This window comes from Haliotis asinina, chromosome 5 (assembly GCF_037392515.1).
Source record: "Haliotis asinina isolate JCU_RB_2024 chromosome 5, JCU_Hal_asi_v2, whole genome shotgun sequence".
Lineage (NCBI taxonomy): Eukaryota > Metazoa > Mollusca > Gastropoda > Lepetellida > Haliotidae > Haliotis > Haliotis asinina.
This window is the reverse complement of record NC_090284.1, coordinates 36,159,648-36,177,338: the sequence shown is the minus strand read 5'-3', so window position 1 is coordinate 36,177,338 and position 17,691 is coordinate 36,159,648. Positions and strand designations below refer to the sequence as shown.

The window sequence follows — 17,691 nt, the reverse complement described above, 5'->3', positions numbered from 1 at the left end:
TTTGGGAATGAACATTTGAAAATAAATCGTCTGGTTGTAATTTAATTTCCCGTTGATATTGCCGACGGCTGGGTTGATGGTCGGCTGATAGTGTATCAGCAAAGAGGCAGATTATATAACATGTTTACACACAAACCATATATGTTTATTGAAGGTCAGTCGGGATACTTCAGTAGTGACCGACTGAGATCGCCATGACCGTGCCACCACAACAAAATATGCTTCACACATAGACCTCTCATTGCGGTTTATGTTTTATATAAATTGTTCGTAAATTCGTTTAAGTCACGCATGTAACCTGTATTTGCAGGTGTGGCTTATCAGTAGTAACAGCATGGGTGTCCGAGCACGTCTGTGGAGGAATTATTAAGAATACAAAGTATCAAACGTAACGGACAACTTAGTTGAAAACGAGAATTCACCTTCGGTGCAAAACAGCACACGGATAGATAGAGATCGAATGAAAGAATTATGTTGATTTGTTTTTAGAATGTATCAGATGAAATACCCCGTAATTCGGTGTATTCAGGTATGCCTCGAATCAGGCCGTGTCACTTTTATACAGTAGAGCCTACCTTCAAGAAACTGCGCCATCCTGCACCTTCTCCACCTACGGCGCCTGACTAACTTGTTGTCAATGTAATAGGGAAGGGGGATGTAAATTAGGATACTCATATTGCTGCGGACGTGGTACATCTTGCCCTCCACATTTTACTTGCGATTCAGTTTAAAAAAGAAAAACAAATATAGCTACAGCAATCTCTGCAACAAAAACGGAGAGAGGTAGCCTAGTGGTCAAAGCGTTCGCTCGTCTCGCCGAAAACCTGACAACCATGTATTGTCAAGTCCAAATTATTACACATAATTCAGTTACAACCAGTTTAGGAGCGTTTTTGCCTTTGTTAACCTTGAAGAAACAAATTCAAGGAGACGTTGTTAATTCGAAACAAAACCAGTTGTGGTGATATGAGTGAGGTTTATTTCAGAATGAGCTGAACTTACACACTATGACATTAGAACCCCGATGCATTAAGAACTTGCTTTGTGGTTGCATTATCAGCTTCCCTGTGAGTTTGCAATTAAACTGCCTCCCGGGCACTGGAATCTTTTGCATTCATATTATTTCATCCAGTTGTGGCTGTTTAATGTATCATGTGGGTGGAGCACGGTGGGGTGATGGTTACCATGCTGGTGGAGACACCAAACATCTGTGACCTGGGTCTCATACTGCATTGTGTCCCTGGGCAAGGCACTTGCGCTCCACTTTGCACTCAATCCACCCAGCTGTTTAAAATGGGTACCTGAGAGAAAAAGCGGATCTACACGGTAGCGCTTATCGCTTAGTAGCAGCTTTGAAAGTACAATTCCGTCAGGTAATATTGTGTTAATAGACAACAGCATCACGTTGGATTCTAGCCGCAAGAAAATAGCATTCAAGTTTGCATCATAAAATGTTGGTGTTATTGTCAATGTTGAATTAACGAGGACTTTTGTGTGATGGAAATGTTCACTGGGGTTGTTCCATGTAACATTGTGGATATTGTAAATCATCAGATGTAAATTCATGAGGAAATACAGAAAATCATTCATCGATTCATTATGAGCAAGCGCTGTTGTATGATAGAAACCACCAGGGACGGGTACGGATGGTAAAACCGCTGATGGCGCACAATCCCGCCCCATGCATCAGGTGATGAGTAGACATGCAGAGTCAGTTAAAGGCTGACATGATGTGTTTAGTGTCCTAACCTGAGACTAGCCGACCTCCACAAGAGGGCTCCAGTCTCCTTCTTCAAAGACGGCAAATGACACAGGGTGGTAAATGTTGACTGAGCATGGATCCTTGAGGTGTGTGTAAATGTGACATTGAGTGAAGGTATCGATTGGAAATAATCGTAAATGCAGCAGTAGACGACAGATTTGTTTAGCAGGCGAGTGGATGTGAAACAACGGGTTGTTTAGACCGACTGTAAATAATGCGTTGAGTGTATGAATCGAGTGAATGAGGATGCGATGAAACTGGGAGATGTCGGTGGAGTGGAAACACCCAACGGGTGGGCAGACTAGTGTTGTTTACAGGAAACGTCCTCGGGGTGACAGACAAGCGATGAGAAACTCATGTTATGAACTGAAAAAAATTGACAAAATCAAACACAAGTGAAAATGTCAACAATTGTTCTTGGTGAAAATATCGATGGAATGAAACATTACACTGTAAAGGTGGTGTAACATTGTCAGCTTAAGTGTGGGAATTGAATCCGGAATGTTCTTGCTGAATGTATTGATAAAATGAAAACCAAGTGACGATGAAAGACAACAGTATCTCATGGAAGTGAAAACTGAATTCTTGTCACTTACATTCACGTGTATAAACGAGTATCAACTTGATGAAAAGTTGAAGCTGAAAATATAATGTATATAAACGTGGAAGTACAGAACGGATAGAAGCACGGCTCTTGTGATAAATGCAGATCAGGCCTAGCTGTGAAATGAGGACATAAACAGTGAAACCAGTGAAGGCTGATAACACTTCTCAACTGACGTACATGAAAGATGAAAACTCCTATTTCAGAGCAAGTCAGGGGACGACAATGAACTAATAGAAAGTTATGTCGTGCCAACAGCGACCATTGTCTGTACGTAAATCAATTTTCATTGTTGTTTTTCTGCTGCAACACAACAATGCGTACTTTCAGCAATACGTACTTTAAAAAAACACCAATATGAATATAAGGAATCGAACCTTTCCGTTTATCAACTAAACTTTCCGTTTATTCCATTGACTTGAACAGATGAAATGAATGGTTCATGAATGTTCTAGACAAGGGCGTGTAAGAGAACTATGTATATATATAGTAGACTATAGCCGTTATATATATATATATATATATATATATATATATATATATATATATATATATATATATATATATATATATATATATATATATATATATATATATACAGTATGGTTCAAAATTATTGAGAATAGCTAAAGCATTTCATATTATATATATATATATATATATATATATGTATGTATGTATGTATGTATGTATGTATGTATGTATGTATGTATGTATGTATGTATGTATGTATGTATGTATGTATGTATGTATATATATATATATATATATACACAGTATGGTTCAAAATTATTGAGAATAGCTAAAGCATTTCATATTATTAAACGAGAACAAATCAGATAAAATTGAATGTATTGTGAAACTGAACTGACCTTTTCATGTTGTGTAGGTAACAATTTAATATTTTATCAAGTCTCCTTGAGCTTCACGGCACAGTCCAAGACGGGTAGGCATACTTCCTATCAGAGAGGTTAGTGTCTCGTGAGTTATGCTGTCCCAGTATCGGACCACTTTTCTCTTCATGTCTTCATTTTTGTCAACCCCTTTTGATTCACACATTCCTTCATCATCCCCCAAATGTTCTCAATGTGATTTAAGTCAGGACTATATGCATGAAATGGTAATGCAGTCACATTTTTCTCCTGAAACCACTGCTTGGCATGTTTTGCGGTGTGTTTAGGATCATTATCTTGCTGCAAAATCCAGTCATTTCCATAAAACACATGTGCACTTGGAAGGAGAAAATTATCTAATATGTTAGTGTAGCGTTGACTTGTCAGATTTCCCTCAAACACACACAGCGGGGTCGTTCCTAATAAGGATATCCCTCCCCATACATGACACTTTGGGCTGTATTTAGGTCGTCGATACAACGGTGCTGACGCAGACTTTGTCCATATTTTCACATTATTGGGATATACCCATCTTGAGCTTTCATCAGTAAAAATCACATTTTCCCAGTCAAAGTTTTCATGTGCCAAACACCACTCAACACGCCTGTCTTTATGTTCTTGTTTCATGAGAGGAGAAGGAATTCCAGTCTTTTTCTCCCATCTAAGATCAATCAAATTTCTTCTAACTGTAGATTTTGATACAACTGTTGATCCCCTTTCTATCATTTCATACCTGATGTTGGAGATGCTTGCCCGTTGCTTTTTAGACGCTAAAATTCCCAGCCGGACGCGATCTGAGAAGTCCAATTTTCTGGGTCTCCCTGCTCCTTTCTGGTGCCCCAAATCCTTTCCCTCTTTAAAATTCTTCCTAATCCTATACACAGCAGAAAGAGGAGTTCCTGTTCTCTCTGCCAATGTATTTACATCATCAATTCCTTGATTACACAACTCAAAAATCAACCTTCTTTTATCTTCAGCAGACATTGTTGACAGTGCTGAGGAAAATGACGTCTGCTACAAATTCAGGGGAGGTAACTCTAATTGTACTATACTCAGTAGGCCAAGATGAGTTACCTCCCTTATACCATTACTTAGTTTTAAGTATCAGTGAATCAGTTGAGGTGTTAGGATAGCTCAAAGTAAGAAGAAAAATTCTCAATAATTATGAACCAAACTATATATAGACACACACACACACAACACGGACCTTGTCCTACATGTTTCAATCGTGTATCTTCGGGGAGAAGTGATGTCTCATATATATATATATGTATATCTGTCTCTGTGTGTGTGTGTATATATATATGTGTGTGTGTGTGTGCGTGCGTGTGTGTGTGTATGTGTGTGTGTGCGTGTATGTATGTATGTATGTGTGTGTGTGTGTGTGTGTGTGTGTGTGTGTATACTTGAAATCAAGTGACAAGGTAACTATACACTTGCACCTATTACATCTGTTTTCCGTGTGCTATAAACTGACAGTAGACTATAGCCGTAGTCCAATAAACACCATAATCATGCCTCTTGCATCAATCAATCGATGTGGTCTATCTCAGCTGTAGCCCAAGGGACATACGCGACTGAAGGAACACGCGTTATCTAAAACACAAAGGTAGCTTGTATACAATCTGAGAGTAAGAATCTGGCGGTTCTCTGAATAATAAGTATGCTATCATGTGTGCTTTCATAGAAGAACAAACATTAAGTGGTAAAGTGAATTAAAATTCCAGTTAATAATTTCTAATTGAATCGACAGCCATTTTCTTACAAACAAGTGCAGTATGTGCATCATCTCAATTCAGTTTTCATTTGATCGCCATCGAGCACATACTCCTAACCCTCGCGCTCAGCAACGGGCACGCATCCCTCCTTCCGTCCCTAGTAACAGAGTACATTGATCAGCTGTCAAATGTACCCTTGGAGCGAGATCCATTCCGGATTCCAACATAAACGAAGTGTCAGCCAATCGTTAGATGAATTCAGTGTGCGTTGATTGAGCTATTTACCAACTACCAGCCGGGAGAAAGATTAAGCTATATTTCGTGGAGCATCGTTTATAGTCGTGGGTTTAAAGTTTATAACTGATATTCTTATTTTTAGACAATCAGCGCCGCGCCAATGCAACAATAGCCATTGATCATAAATGTGCCAGTAAGTACGTATTAGGCAATTACAAACTGACTTTGAATGACAAGCTAGCAAGCTCCGACCTGATTAATTGTTATGATATTGATTGACATGGCGTGGGCTTCGTACTATTAGCAACTGTTCTGTATACGCCAATCAAAATGTAATTGACATGACTTCCTGTCTTGCACGTGAATCCATATCACATGTTCAATGCTCCATAGCCGTGGTCGTAATTCCGCGTTTTGAAAAATATCTTAATGTTTGTTTCGCAACACTGAATGGGAATGATTAGAAATACTCGGCGATGGGACTTGATTGAGCTCTGTTGATGACTTGTGTTTGTTTCTTTGCATGAATCATCTTTTGAAATCAGACTACGGCATTGATCTGTTTTGGCCCCTTAGCTGACTGGGGATTATATTCCATGTGCATATTGCGATCGAACACTTGAATTACCGGTAACCTGAACCACATGATGTTACGAAGTATGAAGACGGAGGGATTTTCTCATTTGTGGAAGGGACGCAGATTGAGGATGTTGGGGATGGGGATATTCCTCCGGGGTGTCAATGACTGGGCAGATCTTTAGCAGTACCCTAGAGTATATCAGTGATATTGCAATTACTGTTTGGTTTGTCACTACTCTAGGGCTTGTTAATTACAATGGTATCACCCTAGGGCTTGTCAATAATAATAGCATACCGGTGGGGGCTTGTCAACCATGATGGCATCACTCTGAGGGCTTGGCAACCATAATGACATTACTCTAGAGCTTGTCAACCGTAATAACATTACTCTAGGGCTTGTCAATAATAATGACACCACTTTAAGGCTTGTCAATAATAATGGCATTTTTCTAGGGCTTGTCTACCATAAAGGCATTACTCTTGGGCTTGACAACCATAATGACAATACTCTAGGGGTTGCAAATCATAATGGCATCACTCTATAAACCTTATCAACCATAATGACATTACTCTTGGGCTTGTCAACCATAATTGCATTTCTCTTGGGCTCGTCAACCATAAAGGCATTACTCTAGAGCTTCTCAACCATAAAGGCATTACTCTTGGGCATGTCAACCATAATGACATTTCTCTTGGGCTTGTCAACCATAATGGCATTACTCTAGAGCTTGTCAACCATAAAGGCATTACTCTTGGGCTTGTCAACCATAATCACATTACTCTAGAGCTTGTCAACCATAAAGGCATTACCCTTGGGCTTGTCAACCATAATAACATTACTGGAGGACTTGTCAATAATAATCATTTTATATTGAGGTAATGTCAAGTTGGGTATAGTCTTGGTCTTGTCAGTTCAACTGACATACTCCTTATCTGTCGTGTTAGCAGTACTCATCGTAGGACTGCTGTGAGGAACGTTATAGTGAAATTTAAAGTGACCTGCATTGATACCCTTGTGTTCTTACTAACATGTGTATCCCCAGAGTCCCATTCCACACTCATTCTCTTCTCAGTTCCTGTATCCTAGAATAACCCCCCATAATCACATTTACATCTAATGTCCTGAACTGAAGAGACTCCGTTCTGATGGACGCTTTCTTAATACAATTATGTCTATTAACCTAGATCATAACTATATTTCGGGGTTCGTCTGCTTACGAGACGCAAGAAGGGACATGTGTAAAAACCGAACTGGGAGGCCAGTACCAGACGAATATAGTAATAAGAAGTCCAATTCTAGTCCAGAATGATTGGGTAAGTCATTTGAAGGTATCTTCGGGTAGCTATTAGAGTAGATATATTTATTTCTATTTATAAAGAAACCGAAGGGAAGGCCAACTGTCGGAGTAGGATAGGCTCAAAAAGGAGATTGTATGAGCGACTCGTGCACTCTCATGGCGCGTAGTCTGTCGGACGAGATAGTTACAAGACTTGTATCAGTTTGATGTTGAAGGATACACACTTGTTTTATCCATAAATCTATGTCAATATACGTTGCGGGAAGACTTGTTGATTGTAAGGTGTATTTTTCTTGTGTTATCTCTCACTACACAGAGCCCCACCACGTGTCTGGTCTATGATATGGATGCCACAGCCAATAATAATAACATGAGTAATTGACACGTTAAAAGTTCATATGTCCATATGAAGGTGCATACATGCTATCGACTGAGGTCATGTCTGGTGCATATTTCCATACCATTTCCATATCTACCTAATTTAAGATTGATTCCATTGATTGATCGACTCTGCTTGGCCACTGTGTTCGAGATGTCTGTGTCAAGATTAGTTTTAGATCAAACTGTGTCTGTTTGTAAACTGTAATCGTTTCTCCTCTGACTGATCCTCTAGTAAGGCCCTCACTGCATGTCCTCACTGAGGTCCATTCCGTTTATGATGATGGCTCTTTGGGAATGGGATCGCACGATAGCTTGCATGTCTTCAATGACGCCAGATAGTTTCGTCCTCTTACTAGTTCAAGTCTGTCCTGAATTTGAACTGTTGACCCGGCCCACCGTTAGACCCAATTTATGATGAACCAAACTTATTCTTGGATAGCAGATTTTATCAAAAAAGCTGGCACAAGTGTCCTTTGGTCACGCCAAATACCGAGCTCGAATGTTTAACAAATCATCACCCACTCACTCAATCGCTGTCACTCACTCGCAGGGACGCAGCTACCATTGTTAAAAATATCCGGGATAACACATGATTATTGCTTTAAAAAATGTTGGGCAAGCCCTCAATACTATCGAAATAATAGAGCTTTGCAACCAATCGAGCTTACATCACGATATTAGCTTGCTACGCGCCTGACTCGGAATGGTAAAACGTGTCATGTCTGTTTCAGAGGATGGGTCCCACATTCTGGTGCGACATTGCAGCAACGACAACTGGGGAAGTCACTGCGGCCTCATCAGATTCGAATATGAGAGGAGCACAGAGAAGATCTATGGGTGTCTCGAGTCATGTGATCACGACGGCTGTAATGGCGGTGTAGTCATCGCAGCGCACATAATCACAACCTTGCTCTCGAGCATTGCAGTTGCCTTCGTGGTGTGGTGAAAAGAATCAAATCATTAATCGCTACGGGGATTCTTTTAAACCAAAATCCAACTCGATCAAAGGACGCACTAAGGAGTCTGCCCCGTGCGTTAACGGTTGTGACTGGAGATGCTCTAAACACGTCAACATTCCCACTCCGAAAGCAGATCCACATCTATGCATGGGACTTTCGTTTCATATGCACTATATTTTTTTTGTATACGTTACCTCCTATCTGTGGTACTGTCGGAGGGGAGTGAGCTCAGCTGGTTGCCAGGTGCGCCTGCTGGAGATACTCAAACTAAGTATTCTATATATGTGCGGAGTGTCGTGGATTACCGTTACGCCTGTAGGTAAGAAATGGATACAGTGAAGGTCACCAATGTTTAGATCGGGAGAAACTCCAGACTGAATCTGGAAAACTGAAGGAAGGTTGTAAGTTCCAGCGTGTTACAAAAAAATACACATTCTAGAACTTTTGGTGTGCAGTTCAGCCGCTGTCACATCGAGTATATTGGATTGGACGGAACAGAAATGTATCCCGGATGACATTGGTGGATTCTGGATACAGGTTTGTGTCCATAAGCAATCGTGGTGAAAGCTTGTATTCAACTGCTTGCAGACAACCGGCGTCGATGAAATTATTGACCATATCATGTACACGTCCAAGGGGGACAACTGTAGTTTAGGTGGCCTCCTCAATTCGAATTAGCGTGGGATATGTACCGTAAACGCATGTGTTTGCGTTTCTAACAGGCGTCTTAAAAGCGTAACTATGGCACATCTCGCCAATAATAGTTGAGACAAAGTTAACAGGCTTTCGAGATCTTTTGAAAATTTGAACGTGATTGTTTGCCAGAACTTGGCGCCAGGACTTGATACGATTTCATTCTTTTCAGTCAACATATTATGTCATTGTGTATCCATCAGTAGCAGCTAGTTCCTGAAAATCAAAGAAAGAATAATTGATTACAGATCAATCATAAATTACCCACAGTGACTACTCACTTCCTTCTGGAGATTGGTTCTGTTGACCTTGCCCCTTTGGCAGAGGGAGAGCACTGAGGTTCTCTTGTAGATACAGAAACGTCTGAATTCATTAGGCGGCAGAAGCAACAGAATCATCATTGGCAGTTAGACATTGAATCGTGTCCACAGTACTTAACCCGAGTAGGAACCTCACCTGATGCAGCACCTCCGCACAAGTACAGACAATGATGACTTCTTGTTGATGATGTGATTTTGGTTTCCGTTCCACGTGTTGTTGTTGAATACTAGTTGACACCATAGAAGAATTCACTTTATTTTTCCATGGGCTTTATGTGTGTGGTAGTTGTAACAGTACTTGTCCCCAACAGTACTAGTTATTGGCATATAACGGCGTAAAACAATACCTTTACGTACTGCACCGCGCAACCATCCCGGGAAATCTCTTTGGCCATAATAACCAGCATGTTTTCAATACCTTAGTTTACAGTTTAATCCTGACATGTCTGCCCCCAAACTAATTTAAAATAACATTACATACGCAGCTGTGCGTATTGTAGCTCTCAGTGTTCTCACTGGCTGTTCCCAACGACGACCTTGCAAGAAATACATAACAAAACACTTTAAGTAATCATTTTATGCACCCATACTCTTTCTAACCAACTAATAACTATTGATCATGCTAGGTCACAGTGTTAGATAATCTACATGTCGGTGTGGTGAACGGAGTGTTGCTTCATACCCTGGTGCTACGACCAACAGCGAATTCACCCTTTCTGTTCAAGTTATTTTTGTGACTTATGTGTGGCTAGTTTGATGTTTAATCTTTCACAGAGTAACTGCCACATGTATAAAATCTCACTGTGAGTTATGTCGTGTTCATCTTCTTGCATCACATGTCCGTTACATGTGCTCACTTAATCCAGTCACTAACACTGATCTACACTGAGGACAAGATGGCCTCAACGCTTACGTATTGTGGGTGGGTCCACTATTGGGTGGGTCCACTATGTAGTAGGGAACTGACTCTGTCGACAATCCTAATGAGCACGGTCCGCGGTCTGGACTCTTCCAACCCATTGCGTTGACGTTGTGAGAGATGACTGACGTTAAACATCCTCACTGTCCACGAACTAAGTTCAAGGGGTCTTCATCTTTAACTTGTTCCTTACATTCCGTACTTATTGTAATGACGCTACGCTATCGCTGATCGATGTCTGTGTGACTACTTTTGAGATATAACCGTCAGCGCTCGATGCCTGCTCTCCTTTATCTATAGTTTGTGTTCTCGCAATTTAAACTTGTATTTTTACAGTTTATTCAACTAGTTATTGTTGGATGTTAGCAATATGGTTACATGTTTTATTCTACCTTTATTCGTTAGTTTGTAATTTCTATTTGTTATGTTTTTCATATGCAAGTATAAACAGGATTCGACGTCAGAAGCGTTTCAAACGAGTCACAAAGTGGGACATATCCGACTACTTACGGGATGACGGTCAACGCGTACGACAGTATACAATAGAACACAAACTAAAATATTGCATGCGTTCGTTCTTTGCCACTGATGACTGTCCCATAGTCGATTTAGACCTTTGTTATTTTCTTAAATGTGATACTCGTCTTTTGACAATGACTGTGAATGCCCCACCCACACCTTCAATGTCGTCAATTGATTTAATAGTTATCTTGTATTTTCACCGTTAAGTTTCAAATATTTATTATTTCCAACCTGTGATCGCACCGTGGTTGTGTGTCGTGTTCCGGCAAGAGTTGTCTCCCCTACACCATTCACCGCCCGCATGCTCATCATGACTATTTCCCCACACAATGATGTTCTGTTGATATTCAAATTTGCTTGTGTCGCATTTCAGAAATTCATTCAGTTTGTTGATGTGAAATAAAATTATATACATAACACACTATCTGGTCTGTTTTTAATAATATTAAGCTGGTTGTCGATCGTGGCAGTCACAATCGAAGCAGTGGTCCCTGAGTCCAGCCGGGACTCTGGAATGTTTTACAGAAAAACGAAACAAAAATCAGTTTACAGAAAATGCCTGAAACTGCAGAAACTAGCATTGTAATATATCATTGATTTACAAGGGCCGTATTAGATATATATAGGTTATGACGCGAGTGTGTTTTGGGATGGTTAATATCCTGCATTGGGAATAACCATTGTATTTAGCGAGCCTTGGTGAGCTAAATGCATCGTGTTTATTCCCAATGCAGGATATTAACCATCCCAAAACACACGAGTGTGATAACCTATTTATCATACAATGTCATTCTAACTTTAAAACTAAAATTTTAAAGGAATGTGATTTCATTTGTCACATATCATGAAACTAAACTTTCTGAGATGTCCCCGCATATCTATGACGTCACAAGTATGAGCGTAGTAATATGTGACGTCACAAGCTCTGTAACGCAGTTTTCCAGTACATTTGACTGCGTTACATCATGTAGCTTTCGGTCAGTTTTTTATGTTAAAGAGCGTATTGTTGTCAACAAATATTAACTTCGTTTGAAAAATAACAAAAAAAACCAACAAATTTTCTCTCATCAAGGCACTCACAGTACCGTAACCACGGCCGTCAATCTGGACACGATCGCTGATAGCTGGACGTGACGCCATGTGAAAGTAGTCCCTAAAATTTGCATATGACCTCTCTAATTTGCATCGGTATCCGTATATGACCTCAACGGATACCGAAAATATCCGTTGGCTTAATCCTACCGAGAACACTACCCATTATATGATAGATGTGTTTCTTTGCCATACCTGACTTAAGTCGACTTGTGCTTCTTTCCTTTACACCTCATTCTCATCTTGGTTTCTTTACATTACGGGGTATTTGAAGAATAAAGTCGTAAAAATAGGTCGAATGAGATGTAAATGCATCTGAACTCATTGTATCATAGTGTATGTGTGGACACGTGACGATCCGTGTGAGGACTGGCCTTCAGTAATCCATGCTTGTGAGAGGCGACTAATGTTCGCTGACATTTTGTCATCGTATCCCAATCGATGCTCATCTTGTTGATCACTGGACTGTTCAAACTGGATTATTCATAGTCCTCAGCCTTCTCTTCCCACAGAGGTTACTCCTGTCATATCTTCCTACGTAACCTCTGTTCTAATACGTCCCTTTCATGGTGCGAGTGTTCAGGACTCGCGATTGGAGGCGTTCAGATTTAGTTGTGCAATCAGAGACGTTGTTTCATGAGTGATCTCGTAAGATCTCGGTAATTTCCGAATACATCGGGAAAACTTGCCACTACCAGTTTTTGTTTCTGCAAATCCCTGCACTCTCTTTTGCCAGTTTCTGATTTTCAGTTAAACAAGAAATACCGAATCTTTCCTTCGCTCGTTGATGAACCAACTCCATGGGGGCCGCCATATTGGAGCTAAGTCTATTTAACGCGTGTTCTGATTGGATAGTAACAAGGGAGGTAATTCCTGTTGCGATTTTTTTGCCGCAAGGGGATGTCTCTATGACCGGGAAATATGGCCGTATTAGAACAGAGGTTACATAGGAAGATATGACAGGAGTAGCCTCTGTGGGAACAGAATGAGTCCACAGCCATATAGCTGGAATATTGTTGAGCGCGGCGTTAAACAACGACAACAACAACAACAACAAAAACCCCAACAAAATAGTGTTTTGCGTCGTGGAAAGAATTGGGGTGGGCAGGTTTACAGTTGCAAATTATTCAGCGTGTTTGAACGTATGGTGCTTGTATAAACGTGCAGAATCAAATGTATACAAACGTGATATACGTGTAGAGGTAGAAAATTTTGCTGGCAGTCACTCTTTGAGCTGTTGACAATGTTATCTTCCCCAGAATAACTTGGCATTTTGTAAGCCTCATTATACAGATAAATCATTACATATGATAAATAAAATAAGGAATTAGTCCCCAAACATCCTCATCCGCTTCGAGGCACCGAAAGTGGATAGTGCCCCCACCGTAGAGAAATGTTTAACTACAGCCCTGAAGATCAGAGTCTTATTGAGAGGTTTACAGTGAACTGTCTTCAGATCTGCCTTGAGCGAACTAGGCGAGTATACCTCGTTATTCCCTTTCCTTATCTACAAAGCTGACATTGGTCGGGGCCATATTCTTGGTAGCAGCTAAGCCTTTGTTAATCGTACTGACGAAGAGGAAATCGATGCAGCCTTCGGAATGCCTCCAATATTTGTACTGCCTATTCAGGGGCACGAGTTCCTCGTCTTTATCCGACTTCATGAAAGGTATTTCTGACTGATTCCTAAATGAAATGACCGTTATTCTCCCTTGAAGCTTGCAGGAGTAGGGCCATTGCAATGACTCTTTTTCTTTACTACAGCGTCCTTCACTCTGCATACAGTTGTCGCCCTTGACTTCCGGGAACAGTAGCTGGGATTTCGAATCCTAGAGAGAGAGAGAGAGTGTGTGTGTGTGAGAGAGAGAGAGAGAGAGAGAGAGAGAGAAAGAGTGAGAGAGTGAGAGAGAGAGAGAGTCTAGGCGTCTTTGGCATTATTTTAATGATTTCGGTGAGAGGATCAATTACCGTTCCGTAATCATCGTAGAGTGGCTGTTTAACGTCGCACTAAGCAATATTCCTGTTATATGGCGGTGGTCTGTCCGAGTCGAGACAATCCCAAGATTGACGCAGATGGAATATGAAGGCATGACTCAACCCTGTTGAGTCAGCGAGACTGACCACCCGATGTATATCTTCCACCCTTCTGATAGGGATCATTTTCAAGCGTTAAATCTGTACAAAGGTCTCTGTCTTCAACAGCAGTATTGTCCCTGTTACATGTTTCATGTATAATTAGTGTTCTTATCTTATACACAGTCCGCTGTTGAACTTGGATATGGGCAATATACAAGTCAGGCCAACGTTCCAGTATACTCAGTAAAACCTTCTTTGATTCCTGCTGTCACCAGAATACTCGCCTTATATAAACTACCATCCACTGTCTCCGTGATCAATCGATATCACACTGCGCGAGTGTATTATAGAGGTTTGGTCAAGGCATCCCGTCGGCAGTGCATTGCAGTCACACTGACAGTGTACTGGCTACACAATCTGACGCTTCGGCCTACGGACCAATGAAGTGATGCAAGGTATCCATGTTATACAGCAAATACTTAAGTGAAAGGTTCTTGCAGTAATAAACACGCATGCACAGTATATAATTATGTGCCGTGGTCATGCAAACGGCAGTGCCGTGGCGTGGCCGCTGGCAATTAAAACAGACATGTGTTCGTTGTCGATATGTGATTTTATTGCAACTAATCGATCAGAATGGATCGATCAAGACGCCTGTTGGATGGAAGCTAGGGTGGAGAGACACAACATAGACACGATCTCGAGATACACATACATAATACATGAACACAGATACACAGGGCGTGCATGCTGAGCTCCAGCCGGAAGTCAGCAATTCTCTTCCCTTAGTGCCTTTCAATGCAATGACGTCATATCCGCTCTCAATTGTGCGTCGAATGATTGACACATACATCTCCCCGCTCAGTCCACTCAATGTCCAATGCTGGTCTCAAACGAGCATTGGTTACTTTCAGCAAGTCCGAGCTCAGATGTCCGTGTGAAGGTCGGTAACATATTTCTATTACCAGCCTCCAAACGAAAACTGCCTCTGTGGTCTGATGTAGAATAAACGAACTATCCATACAAATTCTACTAGTTCTACGCGTGGTCGGTTACAACAGTTACATCTCTAAAACGGGCCTATTTAAAATAAATGTCGCAATATTACGACAAAAATAACAATGTCGTAAACCTAGTGGACGATGTTCGACGACGTGATCCCGCCGGGTCAGAGGGTGTGTAGGACCCCTGTGTACACACGACTGACCGCAGAAGCAGGACAACTGAACGTGTCCTCCAGTCGTGACCACTCGTGTCAGTCCGGGACTAACCGAATGGCTGGCCACGGAAAGGTGCGAGTGGTGACGAAAGCATGTAGACGTCACCAGTCGGTTTTGACCAATCACTTTCTACCGCATGACTTGACTCAAAATCTATGTCTTCTGAAGTTCATTTACATGGAGTAGAGTAATTCTTAAGTTGGTCAAAGAGAAAAAACGGATTTCTTTTCAGGATGGCGACATGTTTTGTGATTCCCCTTCCCATCTTATTATTGCCTTTTAACAAGCAGATCCATAGGTACACTCTAGCTTATCAGGTCATCATTTATTTAGTGGTTGGCGAGTGCTGATGAATTAAAGAATCTCCACGACACACAATTCTTTACTCAATAATTTGTGAACTTTGTACACCTGTCATTTATATTTAGCTGGCATCATTAGAACGCATTGCCATCAAGATCGGATTTTGAACTGAAATATGAATGGACATAAGCGTGGAGATCAAAACAGGAACGCTTCCTTCCAAAATGTACAATTATCCAGGCGGCATTTACAAGCACAAATAGGAACAAGTCCGTCTGTTTTTGTCTACACTGAACAAACTAAATTATTTCGATCTGGACGTCTTGCTCAGGAATTGCACCACGTACTTTCTAGCACTAACAGACAACATTGGTTGCTTTCCGTCATCCGTAGTGCACTTGCTAACAATGTCATGATCTACGTACACAACCTCCCATCAACAGCCACTACACACCTATCGATTACTGGCTTGCATTGGGACATAATCATATAGAACCAATTATATTTTTATACATTAATGGTAATGTGGATATTTAATAACTTATAAACGTTTGGCCTTTCCATTTTCATTTTAGACTTGATATGTGTCTAAATTTAAGGAAGTGTCCCCATGTACTCAGGCATGACTTTATTAAACTTCAGAATTAAATTTGAGTCAATTAAGTCAAACGGCAAATGTTTCCTTGGCAAGACCCTTAGAGGACAATGTACATGATAGCGTCCCTGGCGTCAACTAGGTTACCGCTGCGGCGTATAAGGACCACTTCTAGGATGTGAAAGAAAGATGGGATGGCAGAGAATAAGCTGCCACTCTAACGATAGTCCTTGATGAGGACCCAATATACATACACACCAGACACCGTTCACGAACACATTTCGCCATTTCACGTCACACCATACAAATGAGAAATCATTCAAGTGTTTGCAGTTTCAATACCATAGTGGCAGCTGGCCAATGAAATTCGGACACGTAATAGAATATCGTTGTAAGTATGAAAGATTTCAAATCAGACATACAGATCATATCTGGCGATAGGACTTCAACACTTGAATGACTTGTTATTTGAATTACGTCATCTTATGCTTGAGTAAATCTTAAAATTTTAACATGAATTAAACTATTGTCTGCATATATACTTCAGATTTTTGTTTTCCAAACACCCAATGATGCATAAGATGGCGTCACGTGACTATCACGTGGTGTAATTCGTCTAAACACCAACGAACAATCAAAATGAAAGTAATAGTACACGTATACACACATCTCCCGTAACGAAATGCAAGAAATATTCACATAAATCTCCGTAAGTTTAATAAACAATAGGTACCGATCACCTAACATCACGGTGACCCTAACAAAACGTTACGTATATAACAAGCAGGTTCGCCGTAACAGCAACGTGTCAGTAAGTAACAGGTATTATCACATACCATTGCTCTACATCCTGAGTAACCATGACTACAAGACAAAACTGGAACCACGACACAGCGTATGTACACATAATGTATAGAACTAAACGGGAGTTCTGCATAGAATACTTCGGACCCCAATCTATAGTCTCCCTAAAGTCTTATCATGCTGGAACGAGCACAGTCAATGAAGCAAGTTCACACAAGCGCGTGGGGGTGAGTGATGGGGAGAGGTGGGCTGGATGTGACTGGTAGGGGGGTGTAAAGGGTAGGTAAAATACACACAGTGGGTGTGAGAGAACATTACACTCATGTGTACAGTGTAAACTTTGGGGGTAGTTTAGGACGGGTGTTCGATACCCATTCTCGGAGGATAAACTGACCGGAGGGATTATATGTATCGAGAACTACACTATACCACTGTGGATAGTTTAAGCATTTAAATTTAACATTTTAACTTAACATGCAAAAATGGGTCAAAATATATTATTATTGAGTAATTACTTCTTTCTGATAAACATTCTCCGTTAGAGATTCATGTAAAAGGTGTTGACTCCCGTCGATAATTAACTGCTAAAGCGTATAGAAACACGTGCGCGCTTACCGTTAATTGGGTTATGGGAGGGAGGTAGAGCACAATCGCTCTGTAGGTTTAGGAGCTAGCGCTTCAGTAATAAGCAAGCACACTGTGGGAGGTTTTGACTT

At 40.8% G+C, this 17,691-nt stretch overlaps 1 protein-coding gene across 1 annotated transcript in view; it reads left to right on the top strand.

Moving 5' to 3' along the window:
* The window catches only part of LOC137284729 (uncharacterized), a 47,265-nt gene extending 35,965 nt beyond the window's left edge, over window positions 1-11,300 (top strand). Inside the window, exon 3 of the mRNA XM_067816649.1 lies at window positions 8,204-11,300. Within this exon, the coding sequence (XP_067672750.1) occupies window positions 8,204-8,418 (215 nt within the window). The 3' untranslated portion in view covers window positions 8,419-11,300. The remainder of the gene's footprint in view (window positions 1-8,203) is intronic.
* Window positions 11,301-17,691: the final 6,391 nt, after the last annotated feature.